Below are 16,339 nucleotides of genomic sequence, written 5' to 3' on the forward strand. Positions count from 1 at the left end.
AGCCCCAGAGTGCAGATTCTGTTGTTATTGTTGCTAAGGCAATTCTGAGGGCTGAAGTATGAGTTTCCTGTAAAGTGGATAAAATTGTGGAGAATTTAGACCTATGAAATAAACTCATTTGGAGTCCAGCAAAATTCTGATGTGTTTTGTTGGTTTGGTTTTTTTTAATTGGAACTGAGATCCATCAGTAGAAGTCCAATATTGAATTTTTATTGCAATGTGGAGATGCTAACTAGAGTTTACACATGAAATTTGCATGAACATTGCTCACTAATGTAAACTTGCTTAATAGAAGGAAAAATGAGCAAGGTATGGATTTTCAGTGGTTATAAATAAATTAGAGATCATCCAAGACCTTTTTTTTGAGACAAATACTTAATTTGAGCTGCAGTTAATTATTTTATATTAAAAAATAACAAAAAGGAGAGCTCCTACTTGTGGTTTAAATTCTCCCAGCCAAAAAAAAATTAAAGGTTAGCTATATTTGTCCTGTAAATGGACACCATATGCTTATGCTGGCATGGTAAATGGAGAGGAAGAAGAGGAAGATGGTGCTGCTCTCAGAGACGGACACTGTCACTTGGACCAGTCTGGAGTGCTGTTTTCTCAAGTGTGATTTAGTTATGAAAATGTTACCACAAGCCAGAGGAAGCAAGTGCTGAAAGACTTCCATAAATTATGAGTTCCTGAGTTTCTTTGGGTATTGAAATTCCAGCACTTGTTCAATATAGTCTTAGTTAATATTTTGCAAAAACAAACCCCAAAAAACTCTTGCAAATGTTCCTCGAGATTCTTTCTGGCTTCAGTCTAAGCTTTATGCAAATAATAAACTGATTTAAAGCAAATTTGGAACAAGCAGATATCAATATGGTTATTTGAAGGAATATCATATAATTAGGTACATCTGGCTTGTGAATGTAAACTATAGCTAAACTCAGTCTTACAGAGCAAACTCTGCTTACGTTTAATATCCATTTAAATCTCTCTTTTAATCTCCTAATTGAATTTGTACTAAAAGGAGGTTATTCATATAGGTATTTTTAAAAAGAGTTTTTTAATTTGAAATTTTTTCTAGATAAGATCTCCATTTGATATGCAAGTGGTGTTTTGACTATTTGCATGACTAATGCCTTTGATGTCTTGGAGAAAAAGGGCATAGTTTGATTGTTACGCATTAGCAGAACACTTGGATTGTGTGCTTGGGACTGGAACACAGCCCTCCCCAGCTGAGACAAATGTGTTTTCCCACATGTGCACCACTTTTATATGAACAGAAACTTTCCTTTTTTTAAGATAATTTTCAGTTTCCTGTTCTTTCAACATAAAAAAAGCCATTATTTGCATACGCTTTGGTAGCATGTTTAAATGCACTGTATTTAACACTAGTTCAGGCACCTGGTTTTTGAGCTCTTTTTGAGTTTTGGCTATGTGATACTAGATTTTCTGTTTGTAACTGAAATACTCCTTTCCAATTAAAATCGTTCTAGCATTGTGTTTTGATGCACAGGCATCAGGCAGTACCACTTCTGTCGTGCTGGGAGCAGATCTGGGGCAGCTCATGGCCTGTGGTGGTGCTGTCAGCAGGTTCTGTGCAGCACCCTCACTCCCTCTACTTGTCTGAGGAAACTGTGACGTTATGGTGTGATTTCTGTTTTTAGTGCAGGGATTCTTTCAAATCTGTGTTCTTGGTGCTCTGCCCCTCAGATTTCTTTGGCCTTGCTTTTATTTTTGCAAAGGCTGCAACTACATACAGTAACACAAATATCTCATAAGAATTATATCATTAATTACTGCTGGGAAGCTTATTTTCCTGTGTGACCAAACTACAAAACTAGCTCTGATCTGCTGTACTCTTCACCAGACCAGAGAATTGCATTTTCCTACCTCTGTTCATGCAGGCCACAGTCTCATTTTCTCCAGTGCTGCTCTTTGCTTGGCATAGCACTGTTGGCAGGAGCAATTTGTGTGTAGTCCTGTTACAGGACCTTAAAAAAAGTTCACTTAAAAAAGTGAAAATAGTGAGTGAAATGTTTGCTATTTGAATAAACAGTGCTATAAGCCAGTGACAGTACATGTTGCATCATTTGGTGCAAGGCCCTCAAAAACAGTCTTTTTGACTTCCACCACACCTGTGTGAATTCCCAAACCACCAGAAACTGTCACTGATTGCCTACTTGTGGCAGCAGCTCTCTGACCACAGAGAAAGACACAACTTTCCCAAGCATCTTTCTGGGAAAGGTTGTTAGAAGATCTGCGGAATTAATAAGAAACAATTCTTACCTTAACTTGTTACATCTGGTAATGTGAACATGTAAAATGCATTATAGAAATTATTTTACCAAAGGGTGGTTTCTTGATTAGCCAATGGTGATAGTATTGTAAGTAGAAAACCAATTAAGTCCAGCTGTAGCAAACTAGGATATAAAAAACTAGTAAGTTTCTTAATAAAAGAAATTAATCAACCTTGTATAAATACATAGAATCTATACCAATTATTACCCCAGCTGCGGACCCATTACTGTGACACATCCCCTTTGTGCATAGCTCTGCTGGTTTTCTTCACAGTACCTAGTATGGGGCAGCGTTTTGGATTTCTGCTGGAAACAGCCTCAATATAGGAGCATTTTCCTTACTATTCGCACAGGGCCAAGGCCTCTTCAGCTCCTCACCCCACGCCACCAGCAAGTGCTTTGTGGCTGTGCCAGAAGCTGGCAGGGGACACAGCCAGGACAACTGGCCCAAACTGACCAGAGGGATGGATATTCCAGACCATTTGGTGTTGTGCTCAGCACATAAAGCTGGGGGAAGAGGAAGGAAGAGAGGGATATTCAGAGTGAAAACATTTGCCTTCCCAAGTCACTGTTACCTGTGATGGAGCCCTGCTGTCTTGGAGATGGCTGAACTTCTCCCTGCCCATGGGAAGTGGTGAATTGTTCTGCTTTGCTTGCGTGAGCAGCTTTTGCTTTGCCTGTTAAACTGTCTGTATCCCACCCCATGAGTTTTCTCACTTTTGGCCTTTCAATTCTCCCCCCTGCCCCAAGTAGGAGTGCACAAGTGGCTCTGTGGGGATCAGTTCCCAGTTGGGGCTAAGCCATAACAAGAACAACCAAGCCCTTGAATGTTATTTGGTATGTTTGCTCTTGATAAATTGTTTTGTGCTTTGTTATGCGCTGAAAACTTGTTTTCACTAAATGCTAACTTCTGGATGAGTTAACCACCCTCAGTGCACAATATCTATATGACCACAATAAGACCTCTTATTTTGGCAACATGATATGTACAGACAAGAAATCAGAATTACATCAAAATTCACATCTCAGAAGACATGGTGTTGCTTTGTGTGTGAATTTTCAGACTGATTTTGAAATGAAAAAAGATAGGCCAGTTAAACCCTCTCTGAGCTGAGAGCAGTCTTGTACCCCGGACATCTGCTGTTGTGTAACAAGTAACAAACATTGTGAGGTTGACTAGAATGGATCAGTCTGAGCCATCGTCCCATCAGGCCTGTGCTGAGAGCGTGCTGTGACTGATAATCCAACAATTAATGGGAGATGCAGCTAAAATTTATGAAGAAATCTTCATTTTGAGGCTAAGTGAAGGAGTTTCCTCACCTCTTAACCACATGAGCTTTTGAGTGTATCTTCACAATAACTTAAAAACAACTCTTGTCACTATTTGGAAACTTAAAATATCAGCATGTTTGTGTCAAGGACACCAGTTTGGAAGATGCACACTGCATGCTGTCTTGACAGTTTGCAAGGTGCTTACTATCCCGTTGTCTTCCTGTCAGCTCAGAATATTTATAAATGGGATCATGGGTATTGCAGAGAGGAGACTTCCAAATGTTGTAGCAAAGTTATGTTCAACATAAAGCAGGTTCAACTTTATGGAGTCTTTTGTGCATGTATCCTGCCCTCTCTCCATACATTTTCTGTCAGGGAGAGGACCTGGAGTGAGGACTATCTGTTAGGGAAGTTTAACTGCATCCATACGGACTCCAGGATCTGTCCCCCACATGCTGCTTTTCCTGTCCTTCGCTTGGTAGGCTTGTTGTGCATTCCTTTGTCACCCAACACTGCTGCTTATTTGTCTGGCTCACTGTCAAAAGGAGGTCTTCAGATACACTTTTGCACATCTTACCCTGTGGTGAAGCCGTAGCTTTTGCTCGCTCTGAAGGGCCGCACCACCAGTGTTGTGTGGGATCATTCAGCACCAGATTTGTCATATTTTGCTTTAACCACTTGGAAATGAAGGTATGGACAGACCTCAGTACACCAGTAGCGGGTGGAGAATGGATGTTTTAATGGGAAGGTCTAGAAAAAGGGAAGGAGGGCAGCATGGGGAGGGGAGGAGAATAGCATGAACTGCTGGATGCCAAGCGTGGTGCAAATGCCATTGAGCGATCCCCGAGTAAAATTATCAGGTGACAATGACATGTTTTAATAATTTGTTAACTGATAGTCGTTAACTTTTATAATTTATTAACCACATGGCAGAAGCACAAGCTAGAGTATCATTCATGGGTTTCCCCAACAGGTGGGGGTATTGTATGTGTTTCAGCAAGTGCTGAAACCAGACCATCTGCCTTGGTCGGAAGTCTGCTGGGCAAAGGGGAAGTAACGAGATAAAGGAATAACAAGCAACAAAAATCAGACTAAACCCAGGAGTACACATATTTTTCATATCTGGATTATATCTCAACCTGCTAATTTTTTATTTATTTATCTTAGGAAAATTCAGCCCAGAAAATTCTCTGGGCTGAATTTTCCTAAGATGAAAACTACCTGATAGTTTATGTGCATGCAGAAAAATTAGTTTAAAATTCTGAATCATGTATAACTGAGATGTTAGAGTTGTGCTGTTTCATGGAAACACTGACTATTGCTGAAAACAATATTTTTGACATTATTCATAAGCTAAGCACTGTCTAGGATATCTTGATGTATGTCTTAGTTATGGTAGAAGATAAAACAGTAGTAAAGTCTGGTTACAGCAAATAGACCATTGTACCTCATATTCTTATTTACAGAGCTATATAAACAGTGCTATTAAAATCACACAGCTAATCAAGATATTTTTTTTTTACTCAACTCCAAAATAATTAAGTTGTGTAAGAGTTGGAATTTGGTTTTGCTGTGCTCACACCTTACGGACAGTGCATATTGCACTTTCTTTTGCAATAGTAGAAGTAATACAGCTACAGATGGTGTTGCTTTACCTCTGTGTTAGGAAATAACTTTAACTTCTTGGTTTGCCTGGTTTGCTTGGTCTGCTTGCAACTGTTTAAGTGCATAACTGAAAGCAGAAGAACTTGGATAAAGTGGACATAATACAAATCTTTGTTTCAGCAAGAAAGCTGAAACTTCACTTTTTTTTCCTGTGCCTGTAGCACTCTCTCCACACTCTCTCCCCGCATCCTGCACACGCGATGTCTGCGTGCAGCTTTGTGTGTGGCATCAGCAGAGGGCACAGGCTGCAGGTCAGCTCTGCACCCTTGGGCACCGACAGCTTGGCAGGTGGATTTCTGCATGCCAGGGGAGGAGATGGGCAATGCTGCAAGAGACAGCAGATCCTGCTTTTGTGCTGCAAGATCCCAGTGCTCTGAGAGCTCACCCACCAGTCTGAACTAAGAGAGAAGCGCTAGAAAACAAAAATGTTTCCTGTTTTGTAAATCTGTGCTTCTTGAAACTCTGTGCAATTATGATCTGCCTGCCTGAGGAAAAGGTTGTAGTGGTACTGGAAGGAATGCAGGAAAGGAGCAAAGGAGCAAGTCAAGGGCACGCCTCTGTGCTGTCTTTGCCTGCTTACTCAATCAGTAACCTCTATAAAAAGGTCTTTCAGGGAAAATCTGCAAGTTATTAAGGCATGACTTGCAAAAGTCATAGTCAAGCAGTTGTTATAGTTAATTTCCTAATGATATCTCAGTGTGGCTTCCAGACTTGGATTTAACAATTTTCCTCTTATTTCTATGAGGAAAATACCAACATTAATTGTATGGTTTTTTTCCTGAGGTACTGTGTTAGCATCTGGTTGCCCTTATGAGAGGTCAGCGTGTTTGGAGACTCCATACATGTATGCAGACCAGACCTGATACCCTTTTTTCTGCTTGGAAGGTCTTAGACTTGCATATAGCAATCTTACATCTTGTTCCCTCTCAGAACATTAGTTTGACAAAAAGTCAAAACTCTTCAGAATTAGTGAAATGCATTATAGTGTGGCACATAATTTCCCGTACATTTTTAAAATTGTATACCAAAAAAAAAGTAAAATATGTGTGAGTGTTTCAGGATAGTGTCCAATGTTGTTATCCTGTTTGAAACTTGTGTCATGTATCCATAATCCACACACATTGAAGAGCCTCAGAAGCTGAAAATCTGTTAACCCAAACGTCTAGTGTCAGAAATAGGTACAACAGCTTATTGTGGCTAAAAGGAGAAATGGCAAAAGGTTTCCTTGTATTTTTCCTCCAGGAATTCTGGCCTGCCCTCTGTGACATTATCTGTCAGGAAGTTACTTTTGTTTTCTGTAAGAGAATCTGCCCTACAAAATTTTGTTGTGTCTACTGATTCTGTTTTTAGAGTTTTTGCCATTCTTTGTTTTGTCCCTCCTATTCCATATATCCCATGCAGTGTTTACTTGTACAGCTTTTCCTTTTCCTCACAATTGGGAGTGTGGTGGGAAATCCCAATCTCCTCAGCTGCTATGAGGGTCTGTCATGTGGTTTCAAATAATTCAGTACGTTACAGTCAGTAAAAGAGACATCACTGACTTAGGGAAAGGGACTGATGACTCTCATCTCTGCCAGGGAATTGTAGTTGGGCACAGATCGTACTTTTTTATTGTTTAAAGGTTTGAAATCCACTGAATGTGACATTCTGGAAGAGCAGAAGGTATTCATCATACAGCTTTATTATGGTAACAAAATATGGGGAAGTTTTTTTTTTTTTTTTTAATCACATGAATGTGTGAAGTCTTAAGTGTGACATTACCATGTCCTTCTCTCTAGAACTGTTCTAGGGCTGTACAGGGTTTTTCTTACAGTAGAGGATTTAGTCTTGCTTCCAATGGCAGCTGCCTCCTTTTGAAAGCTTCTTGCTGATACTTTTCTGGTAGTGGTGCTGCTTCCTTTTTTTTAATGAAACAAAATATTATAGTCTTTTTTGACATTTCAGAGTCTTCTTGACAGCAATTTTAGCCCCCCCCTTTTTTTTTTTTTGCTGCTAAGATGCCTATTATTTCTGTTATATTCTTACATAATGCATCATTGTATTTACAGCTTCTGTATCTAATGGACAAATGCTTGTGTAAAGAGAGCTGTCTCAGCATGGATTGTGACACAAAACATAAACAGGGTTTTGAGCTGGAGAGAGGGGATGTGCTGACCATCCCTTCACAATTCCCCATGCACTACTGTAGTAAGCCAGGGCCTGGCTCTAGCCTGCTCTTGCTGTGCTGACCCTTCCTTAGGGTTTAGCAGAAGTCAGGACAATTTACAGATGAGTTAAAAGCCAAGCCAAACCAGAACTAGCTTTTTTTTTTTTTGCTTTTTTTTTTTCTTTTTGTAAAGTAAAACCAAAAGTTTGGGTTTTTTCAGCAGAGAAGGTTGGAAAGGATCATACTCCCCTTGTCTTACCCAGCTTTGAAGCTTTTGGGCCTTTAGCCACTGAAGCATATCAGCCCATTTTTTTTGTGTGTGTTGTACACAGATGATTTCATTTTCTTGTGGGAATTCTGGCCTTCCCTTCATGACAGTGTCTGTCCAAATGTGTGGTGAGTTTTAGGCCTTCACTGTAGGAAGGTACTTTTCTGTAAGAGAATCTGTCCCATGAAATTTAGCTGCACCTATTAATTATGTTTTTGGAATTTTTGTTATTCTTTTTTTTGTCATTCCTATTCCAAATACAGTTTACAATTAAAGAGGGATTTTTTTGGGCTTTCCAGGCTTTTTACTCACTGTGGGATCCAAATCAATCTGGATGCTTTGATAAATGTCACTTCCCTGTAGACGTAGTGTCATCTGTTACCTGGGCTCTAGTATTTTTCACTGACTCTGCTTAATTTTAACCTGCCTCATTCCATTACTTTTGCTGTCTTTCTGAAGACAATAATTAAAGTTGGTTGTGTGCAGACTCTGAAAAAGGTGATAATGTTCTATTATTGTATGCCAATACAAGTTCCTGCTTAACCCCAGAGCAGAAAATTACATACCTGACCAGTCTTTAGCCAGGTTGGAGTCTTTTCACCACTCTTTTCAGTACATGTACTTTTAAGAAGCCTAACAACCAAAATGAAAGAAAAACCAATTTCTCGAGTCTGAATTGAGACCCTGTGTGCAGGAGTATCAGGACTGCGTGAGGAGATGTGATTATGACTTTTTGCATAAGAAATGAAATAAAATCACTGTATTTTTGTTATTTATCCAGTGGGGTATAAAGTTTCTGAGAGATTTGAGAAATCCTGATTTACAAAACTTGCTGACATCTAATCACAGGTCTTATTATCTCTCTGTGTCTGTCTGTCATCTAAAATAACAAAAGGCATCCATCTAATATGTAAATGTGATCATGCAGGGATCTTGATGCTGGCTTATATTCCTGTTTCTCTACAACACTTCCTTTGATTAAAGGACTCCAGGGGCTACTGCAGTTATTCTGGACTCACCTTATGTTTCTTCCTGTTACTTCTCTATTCTGTGTGAAGTTTTTTGATTGGTTTTAATCTCCTAATTACCCTTAACTAGTACTTTAATTTTTTTCCTTTTTGTTTACTTTGAAAATGTGGCTTCTTTAGCTACTCCAGTGATGCAGTTAGGGTAATACTCAATTTCCTTCTCTGTGCTTTCAAGGATGCAGCATTGTACACCACAGGAGTTGATAAGGCCTGCAGAAGACAGCTAGCTTCTTAAGGAATATCTTTAAGGAACTCATGGAGTTATGTGTATTGCAAAGCAAGAAATTGGCAGTCTCACCAAAAGCCTTTAGAAAAAAGGAAATCTGTCTTTCCTAGGTGTGGGTGGAGTACGTGGCAAAGGACAGTCCTTATAATAAAATAACTGAAAGTAGGATAAAACTGCTAACGTTCTGAAGTATTATTTACCCCAGTCCTCAGAGCAGCTTTGCTGTAGGTAAAGAATTCGTGCTGTATCTGGTACTTGCAAGGCCATCCTTCCTACATCTGGTCTTCTCAGCTTTGTGAGCGTTAAAGCCTTAACGAGTACAAGGGAATCTTACAATCTGAACAGTTTATTTATTTTTTTTTTCCTCTGTGCCTCAGTGCAGAGCTGCTAACAGCTTTGGCTCTTTCTGACTTCACTGCGAAATACAAATACACTTACTTCTACTTGACTGCAGTAGGACATTTGCTAACTGTTAATAGCTGTTAATGATGTTACCTCCGGGAGACCCCGAGAGCCCTTCAGGCCCGCAGGTTTCACCCTGTGAGACAGAGAGGTAGGTGGGAATTTGATGGCGTGTTGGAGCTGGCAGGGCCATCAGGCACCTGAGGGACTATTGAAGTTGGAGGGAGACGACCCACCTTGCATTGGTCAGCCATCGACTCCACTTTATTCATCAATCAGGCACCTTTTATAACAGTGTTAATTCACTTCATACATATTGCAAAATCTGAGCTCACAATAGGTCAGAGATAACATACCAACCCCTCCTTATGTTTCCAATACCAAGATTTGGGTTCTCAAAATTATTCTTGCTTTCCCAAAACAGCCAAAGATAGAACATCCACTTGTTATGAGAAAGCTGCCTGAGAACTCTGATGTGCAAGGCTCTCAAGGCCTTCATGCTTGTCACTTTTACTTGTAATTAAAAATAACCTGAGAACCTCTGCTGTTCACAGAAACAGGCTGTGAGAACCTGCTCCTCACAGCTGCCTTCTAGGCCATCCCTGAAAAAATCTCCAACAAGGGACCACATATCTCCTTTTGTCAGAGCAGTCGTGTTTCCAGCGAGGTTTGGTCCTGCTCACTGTGCTAGAAATCCATTAAATGAGTAAGCAGGGATAGATGGTTCCCTAGGACAATGATTTTACTGAAGTCTGTGCTAACTGAGAATAGGCTTCAAAATTATTTCCCCTGATTTTGCACTGAAGGCGTGTGTGACACACTGCAAACTGGGAAGTGGCTGCTGAAGACCCCGATCTCTTTGTAAAACTCTATCCTGTAGTAGTTAAAAACATCAAGTCTTTTCTGGGATGTCTGTGGTGTAGCTGGAGTAGCACAAAGAATCCAGATAGTTTTTCCTAGGATGTAAACTGAATCACTAGTCTCAGGGTAGATCGCACCATGCACGGAGCACGACTGAAGGAAAATTATTTTTGCTCAAACTACCTGGAAGAAGGCTGCTACTTCTCATCTTTAAGCGCCTATTAAGTCATCCTGTATTAGTCAGTGTAATTATGGAGGCTGCAGAAGTAATTCCAGATAGCAAACAGTGTTGAAATGTACAATTTAGCCTTAAAAACAAAACAATTTAAAATAGATTTTCCTGCAAGTTAAGGGAGCCCCAGTGTGATTGTCAGTCACCGCAATCAGACACTGCTGTGCACTCAGGGCTTTTTTGGCCTCTCCTGCTTGCTTTCTCATACCACGTTGGCAAGCTGCAACAAGTGAAAACTCCACCCTTCCTACAGACTGGGGAGAATAAGATTCATAAACGGCAACAGCTGGCGAGTAAAACCGGGGTTTCTCTGAAGGTGCAGTTTTTTCAGACAGTCGCTGTGTGCAGCTGAGAAAGGGGCGGGATCCTTTGCAAGTAGGTTAGTTGTGATTTGCTGAATTCGTAGACTTTTCCCCTCAAAACCCCAGCCCTCTCGCTCTCTCTCTCTCTCTCTTTTTTTTTTTTTTTTTTTTTTTTTCCTCCTTCTGAGAGAGAGAGCGAGAAAGGGAGAGGGAGAGAAGTTGACTTGCGGCTGCCTCTGAGCGCGCACGTCAGCGTCGGCCCGGTCCCCAGAGCCTCGCCCGGCACCATGAGCTCGGAAGCCGATGAGCCCAAGGAAGGTACGGTTCTGAACTATTTGTTTTCCTCATGTATTTATTAGGGGAGGAAATCCACGCGCTGCTTCTCCGAGCATGGAGGAGGAGAGTTTATGCCCTCTTCAGCTTTCGGGTGTTCAAAGGGGAGGGGAAAAGGCCTTCGCAAAAGTGTTGGGAGCCCTGGCAATTTTGCGGGATACGAAGGGACCGAAGTGTTGGTGCCCAGGGGTGTCTGTCTGCCTCGGCAGTGGTAATTTACCCGCACGTGGAGTACAGATAAGTGGAAGAAACAGTGTTTCAAAACACTTGTAGTCAAATGTCGAAAGAGGAAGATTTCTTTAGTTTGGAAGCGCTGTATTTTTCAGCAAAAGAGGAAGTTGCATGGGGAGAAGTGAAAGGTCATTATTTTGGGAATAGGGTTGATGCCACTTACTTCCCTGCAGATGAGTGTTCGTGTGTGTGTGTTAAAACAGAGGAGAGTGCCAAAGCTACAGCGTGCTGCTGCTTCTGCACGGGATCGTGTGGAGGGGCTGGAAGTGCTCCAACAAAAATGCAATTATTCCCTGGTGTTAAACGGGAGGGGCGGTGTGAGAGGGATTCGGACAGTGGGGAGCAAGCGGGGGAGGAGCAGGGCAATTTCCTGAAAGTGCCTATATACAAAAGAGCATTTATATAGATGAGGGAACAGGGCAGTGGTGGGGTTGTATGCTGGATTTCTTAGAATGGAGTTGATGTTTCGTGGTTACACAAAGTCCTTAGGGGGACTCAAACATACAGAGGTCCAGTATGGCTGAGGAAAATAACTTTAAAAGCCCCAACAGAAAAGCAAGCAGTAAGGTGACCTAAGCATTTTGTATTTGGTAAAAACAGAACTTTTCAGAATGTTTCAGATGGTTTTCCCCTCACAGTCTGTCCAACTTCCTTCACTTGAATATAACATTATCAGGGGCATCTCTTTGCTTGCTTAAAAGAGGATTTTGTTGATTTGCAGAAAAGTGTCCTTGCACTGAAACAGAATTAATGCTTATAGTGCTGGTAGAACCTGGTAAGTAAAGGACCCCAATAGCCTCTGTTTTGATATGAATAATCCTTAGATTTTTTTTCTTATCAAATGAACAGCTGAACCAAAAGGCAGCTTGTTTTTTTTTTTTCTTCTTTTTCTTTCCGAGAAGATTCTGTGGGACGGATTTATTGAAAAGCAGAACTGTACAAATTATTTCTCTATAGAAACTTTGAAAAAGACAATATGTGAACATTCTCCCTCAGTTTTACTGCAAGAGAGATCTGCTTGCATGCTATAGCAGGGAAGATCCTCTGGTTTATACAGGAAGGTCCAGACAGTTTTATGAAGCTGGCTATATTTGAAATGTAAATTTTATTGTTTGAAGAAATGTCTTACCTTCTTAGCTGACTCTGATTCTTAAAATCAAATGTGTTTGCCTTTCTGTACATTTCTTCATAAACAATTTGAGGTGCCAGGATTTTCATGCTGAAAAAAGCATTTGAAGCAGGTGTCTGAGAAAGGAAAAAAAAAAAAAGGAGGTAGCTTTTTGATTAGTTATTTTTAACTTGGGGAATATTTGGGTTTTGCTGTTCTTTGTTCCTAATGTGTTAGAATGGAAAATGAAACAGTAACCATTGTGGGAAGATGAGGTACAGATGTCACTGGGAAGGTTTTTCAGTCAGTCTGTAAACATATCCCTGGTAATATATTCACATCTTTAAAAGAACAATTTAGAAAATGCATGAGGAAAGTGTGTATGTGAATAAAAACTGGGATTATTAGGTAAAAATGTAGAATTGCAGCTGTCATACTACTTTGCCTAGTCTGATTGAACATTTATGGAATATTTATAAAATACTGAAAAATGCCGTCAAATACTGTGTACTGGTAGTGACCCAGTGTATGTGGCATAAAATAGTCAGACTCTTTCAACAAGCTCTGTTTCATGAAGAAACTTTGGTTTTTTGCATAAAGAAAATGGATGCTTCACAAGTTCAAACTGAATGTGTCTCAGTCTTTTGACACTGAGGATATATAATTTTTAAGTGGTTTACCAAAGGGGAGGTTGTTGATTTTTGCTTTAGGTGCCAGACTAAATGTCGCTCTTAAGGAGAAATTCTGATTTACCCACAAATTATATGGTCCACCTAGGGAATCAGGAGGTAAGGTTATGGAAGGAGGAGAGGGTACACTTGGACAGGTACAGAACAGGTATTTCACCAGATCCTGTACATTGCAAGGCCAAAACTAGTGATGAAGGGTATAGTGGCTAATCTGCTACAAGCTAAAAAGTGAAAGTAGGAGAAGGCTACATGAGAAATGTTGGTTTAATGAATGTTTGTAAGCATAGGCAGATTTTTTTGTTTGGTTTCATTAAAGCAGAGGTTCTCAAATGGCCAGGAGCTGGTAAGGGGGTCTGTGAGGAGTTCTGAAGTTCAGTTGCCTCTTCCAGGCGTGACTGCCTTGTGTTGGAAGATCAAGCTCAGTGAAGAAGAGAGTTGAGGGCGCAGTAATAACATTGAACATTGTGTATGTTTTGCCAACGACCTGATGCTGAAGTGAGCAATACTTTCAGCTACTTTATACAATGGAATTGCAGTAATTGGAGAACATTGGGATGTCTATAAAAGCAGACTTAGTGCGGATTATTTTTAAAAATCTACATAGCAAGATCCAAGATTGTAGGCTTTACTACTGTAAAAATTAACTATATCCACTGTTGCAATGAAACCCAAAATCAAGGTCAATTTTGAATGGCTAAGTCCTAAAGATTTTCTTTTTGTAATTAATCAAATAAAGGTAGAGCATTTGATCTCAAGTAAAATCAATTTTTTTTTTAACAGGACCAGAGACTAAAAAGACATTGCTAGAAGACAGGCATTGCCCCAGTATATATTACATTAATTGCTGAATATGGGGTATGCAGCAGTGTATATGGACTTTTCAGCTTCTGCCTTTGATGTCTTCATGGTCTGTATTAGAATGGTAACATGAAACAGGTTTTTTTCCTCCTGCCATGCTGCTCAGTAACTTCAGAACAATCTTTGTATTCGTCTGTATCCCACCATGCTGTGGTAAATATGTGCATGTGTCTTTATGGCATCAATCTGTATTGCATTTACAGATTCCAACAACTGTCATGATATAAATAACCCTGTCACATTTTCTTGCTTTCATTGCTTTCACCCCAGATGAAACAAATCTTGTGTTCAAGTCCATAAGAAGACTTACAGCATTTAACTGCATGGCGTAATTTCACTCTGGTGTTGATTGGTGGCATGTCACCTACAATGGAAGGTACCACATGGTTTCAGGCTTTGATTTGACTAAATTCCTTTTTGAGATCTAAAGGAAATGTTATTAGTGCTGTTGTGTTAAAACTATGTATAATGAGTGCACATTTTAAAGTACATGGCAGCGCCAATCAAGATTGTTGTGATGTGAATGCATTTCTTCAATAGAGGGAAACAGTAGTTTATGTAAAGCTCCAGAGAACTTCAGCCTCATGCTACAGGTTTTATGCAGTATATTTAAAAAAAAAACAGAAGTCTGATATCTCAAAGGAAAAGTTAAATAATAACAGATATCAGAGTGAATGCAATCCATAGCCTGTAAAACAAACTCAGACACAACTGAGAGCCTGCATTGCACCTTTTTCATACTTAGTTTTGAATACCACATTTCAGGAGAGAGAGAGATCAGAACATGCCTACAAGTGCTTGGAGATTTTTTTAGACATAATTAGCATTTTTTTTAATCCAAATGAGATTACCAAAGAATGAGCTCACCTGTTTTGTTCCTTTTAGAGCTCAGAACAACACAGGGGTTATAAAATCACAGAGCAGCCACTGTTTCATGAAGTTGGTATTCCCTCCTATAAGTACTGCTGGATTTGCTTTGACATTTTGCAGTCACCTCTCATGTGTGAATGTTTTCCAAGCTAGAATTTTGTTCTAGACGAGAAATCAAGTGCTCTTGTGCTCCTACAGTCCACTTACTCCACCTCCTCCATCAATGGGACTCAGTAACGTACCATTCTCCGTCCCACTAATTCCAAAACTAGAATTTGTTAGAACCTGTTTTTATTTTATGACAATGAATGGGAAATCCAAACTGTAGAAATAGAGTGTGTAATTAGTACTTAACCCCACAGATTTGAATCACCTGCTGCTCTCACCCAAAAGACTAAAAAATGTGTTCTTCCTTTGTTTCACCTGCTCTTTTCTTAGTCTCTCTTGTCAAGATAATAATCTTCATAAAACATTAAGGCCCATGAAACAGGGGCCTTTCGTTGTAATAGTCTGGACAGTTCTGTTCTGAAGCATCATCTGGCTCCAGTGGGTGTGTTAGAGATCTTGATTACTCAATTTGAGAACTTTTTTTTTTATCTCACAGATAACTTTCTTACTGTTGATAAGGAGAATGAAAAGATAGTTGGGTATGCATATCATGTACACAGCTTTGTAAATCATAGCAATGCTTGACAATTTGGCCTTTTGTGCAGTCCCTTCTATAGTTAATTGGAATTACTAATAGGACAGAGTGATAGAAAAAAAGGTATACCCCTAGTACAGGAAAGCAGGAAAAAAAGAAAATAAGCTTGTGAGAGTTTTGAAAGAATTATTACTAAGCAGGTGCTGTAAAACCATATCACATATGCATGAGGAAAGCATTGCCAGAGGTACAAATAGCAGGGAAAAAGGAAAATAAAGAAGCTAAAACCTTAATGAAGAAGAAGCAATTGGAAATTTTGGGGGGGTAAGAGTACAGTTCATAGGCAAGTTGGAACTGGTAGATTTTTTTTTTAGTGTAGTTTGGGCGACAATACTTTTAATGAAGTGAGATGCAGGAAATAAATATCTGTGAGGACAAAAACTGCCAGGGTTTGTAGCACAACTGCTGTAACTTCATTGAGATGTGGGCCCTGGAATCTATCAGTCGGAGCACTGACTTCAGGCTGTTAAGCCATAGGACTCTGTAAGAAGCTCTGCACCTCTCCCCTTCAAAACTGAAAGAATGGTTGTTTTTATTTTCCTGGCCATATTGGGGTCATCTTTGAGATAACCTGTTTGTTAGTGGATCAGATGGCCACTCTGATTGCTTTTCCTACAGGCTCAGAATTTAATTAGTTGAACTGGTGGTGTTTTGTTGTATAACACATTTGGAAGTCCATATGCAGTAGTTGTTTTCTGCAGGACACATTGTACCTCATGTATTTATTAATCTGTGCAGCTGGATCAGATGAGGAAGCTAGCTGGTAATTTGAGCACAGGCCATGGGATAAACATGGGCTGTAGCTGATAGATTACTTCAGAGAATCACTGAAACTTAACAGGTTAATCATTTAG

The 16,339-nt window shown here is 39.9% G+C and overlaps 1 protein-coding gene across 2 annotated transcripts in view; it reads left to right on the top strand.

Moving 5' to 3' along the window:
* Positions 1-16,339, top strand: part of TNFAIP8 (TNF alpha induced protein 8) — a 57,036-nt gene that overhangs the window by 26,160 nt on the left and 14,537 nt on the right. The window contains exon 1 of one of the 2 annotated variants that reach the window (XM_064735683.1): positions 10,869-11,011. The exons of the other annotated variant lie outside the window; for it this stretch is intronic. Within the exon in view, the coding sequence (XP_064591753.1) occupies positions 10,981-11,011 (31 nt within the window). The 5' untranslated portion in view covers positions 10,869-10,980. Of the gene's footprint in view, positions 1-10,868; positions 11,012-16,339 lie in introns of those variants that run through there. 2 annotated transcript variants of the gene reach the window in all.

This window comes from Zonotrichia leucophrys, chromosome Z (genome assembly GCF_028769735.1).
Source record: "Zonotrichia leucophrys gambelii isolate GWCS_2022_RI chromosome Z, RI_Zleu_2.0, whole genome shotgun sequence".
Classification (NCBI taxonomy): domain Eukaryota; kingdom Metazoa; phylum Chordata; class Aves; order Passeriformes; family Passerellidae; genus Zonotrichia; species Zonotrichia leucophrys.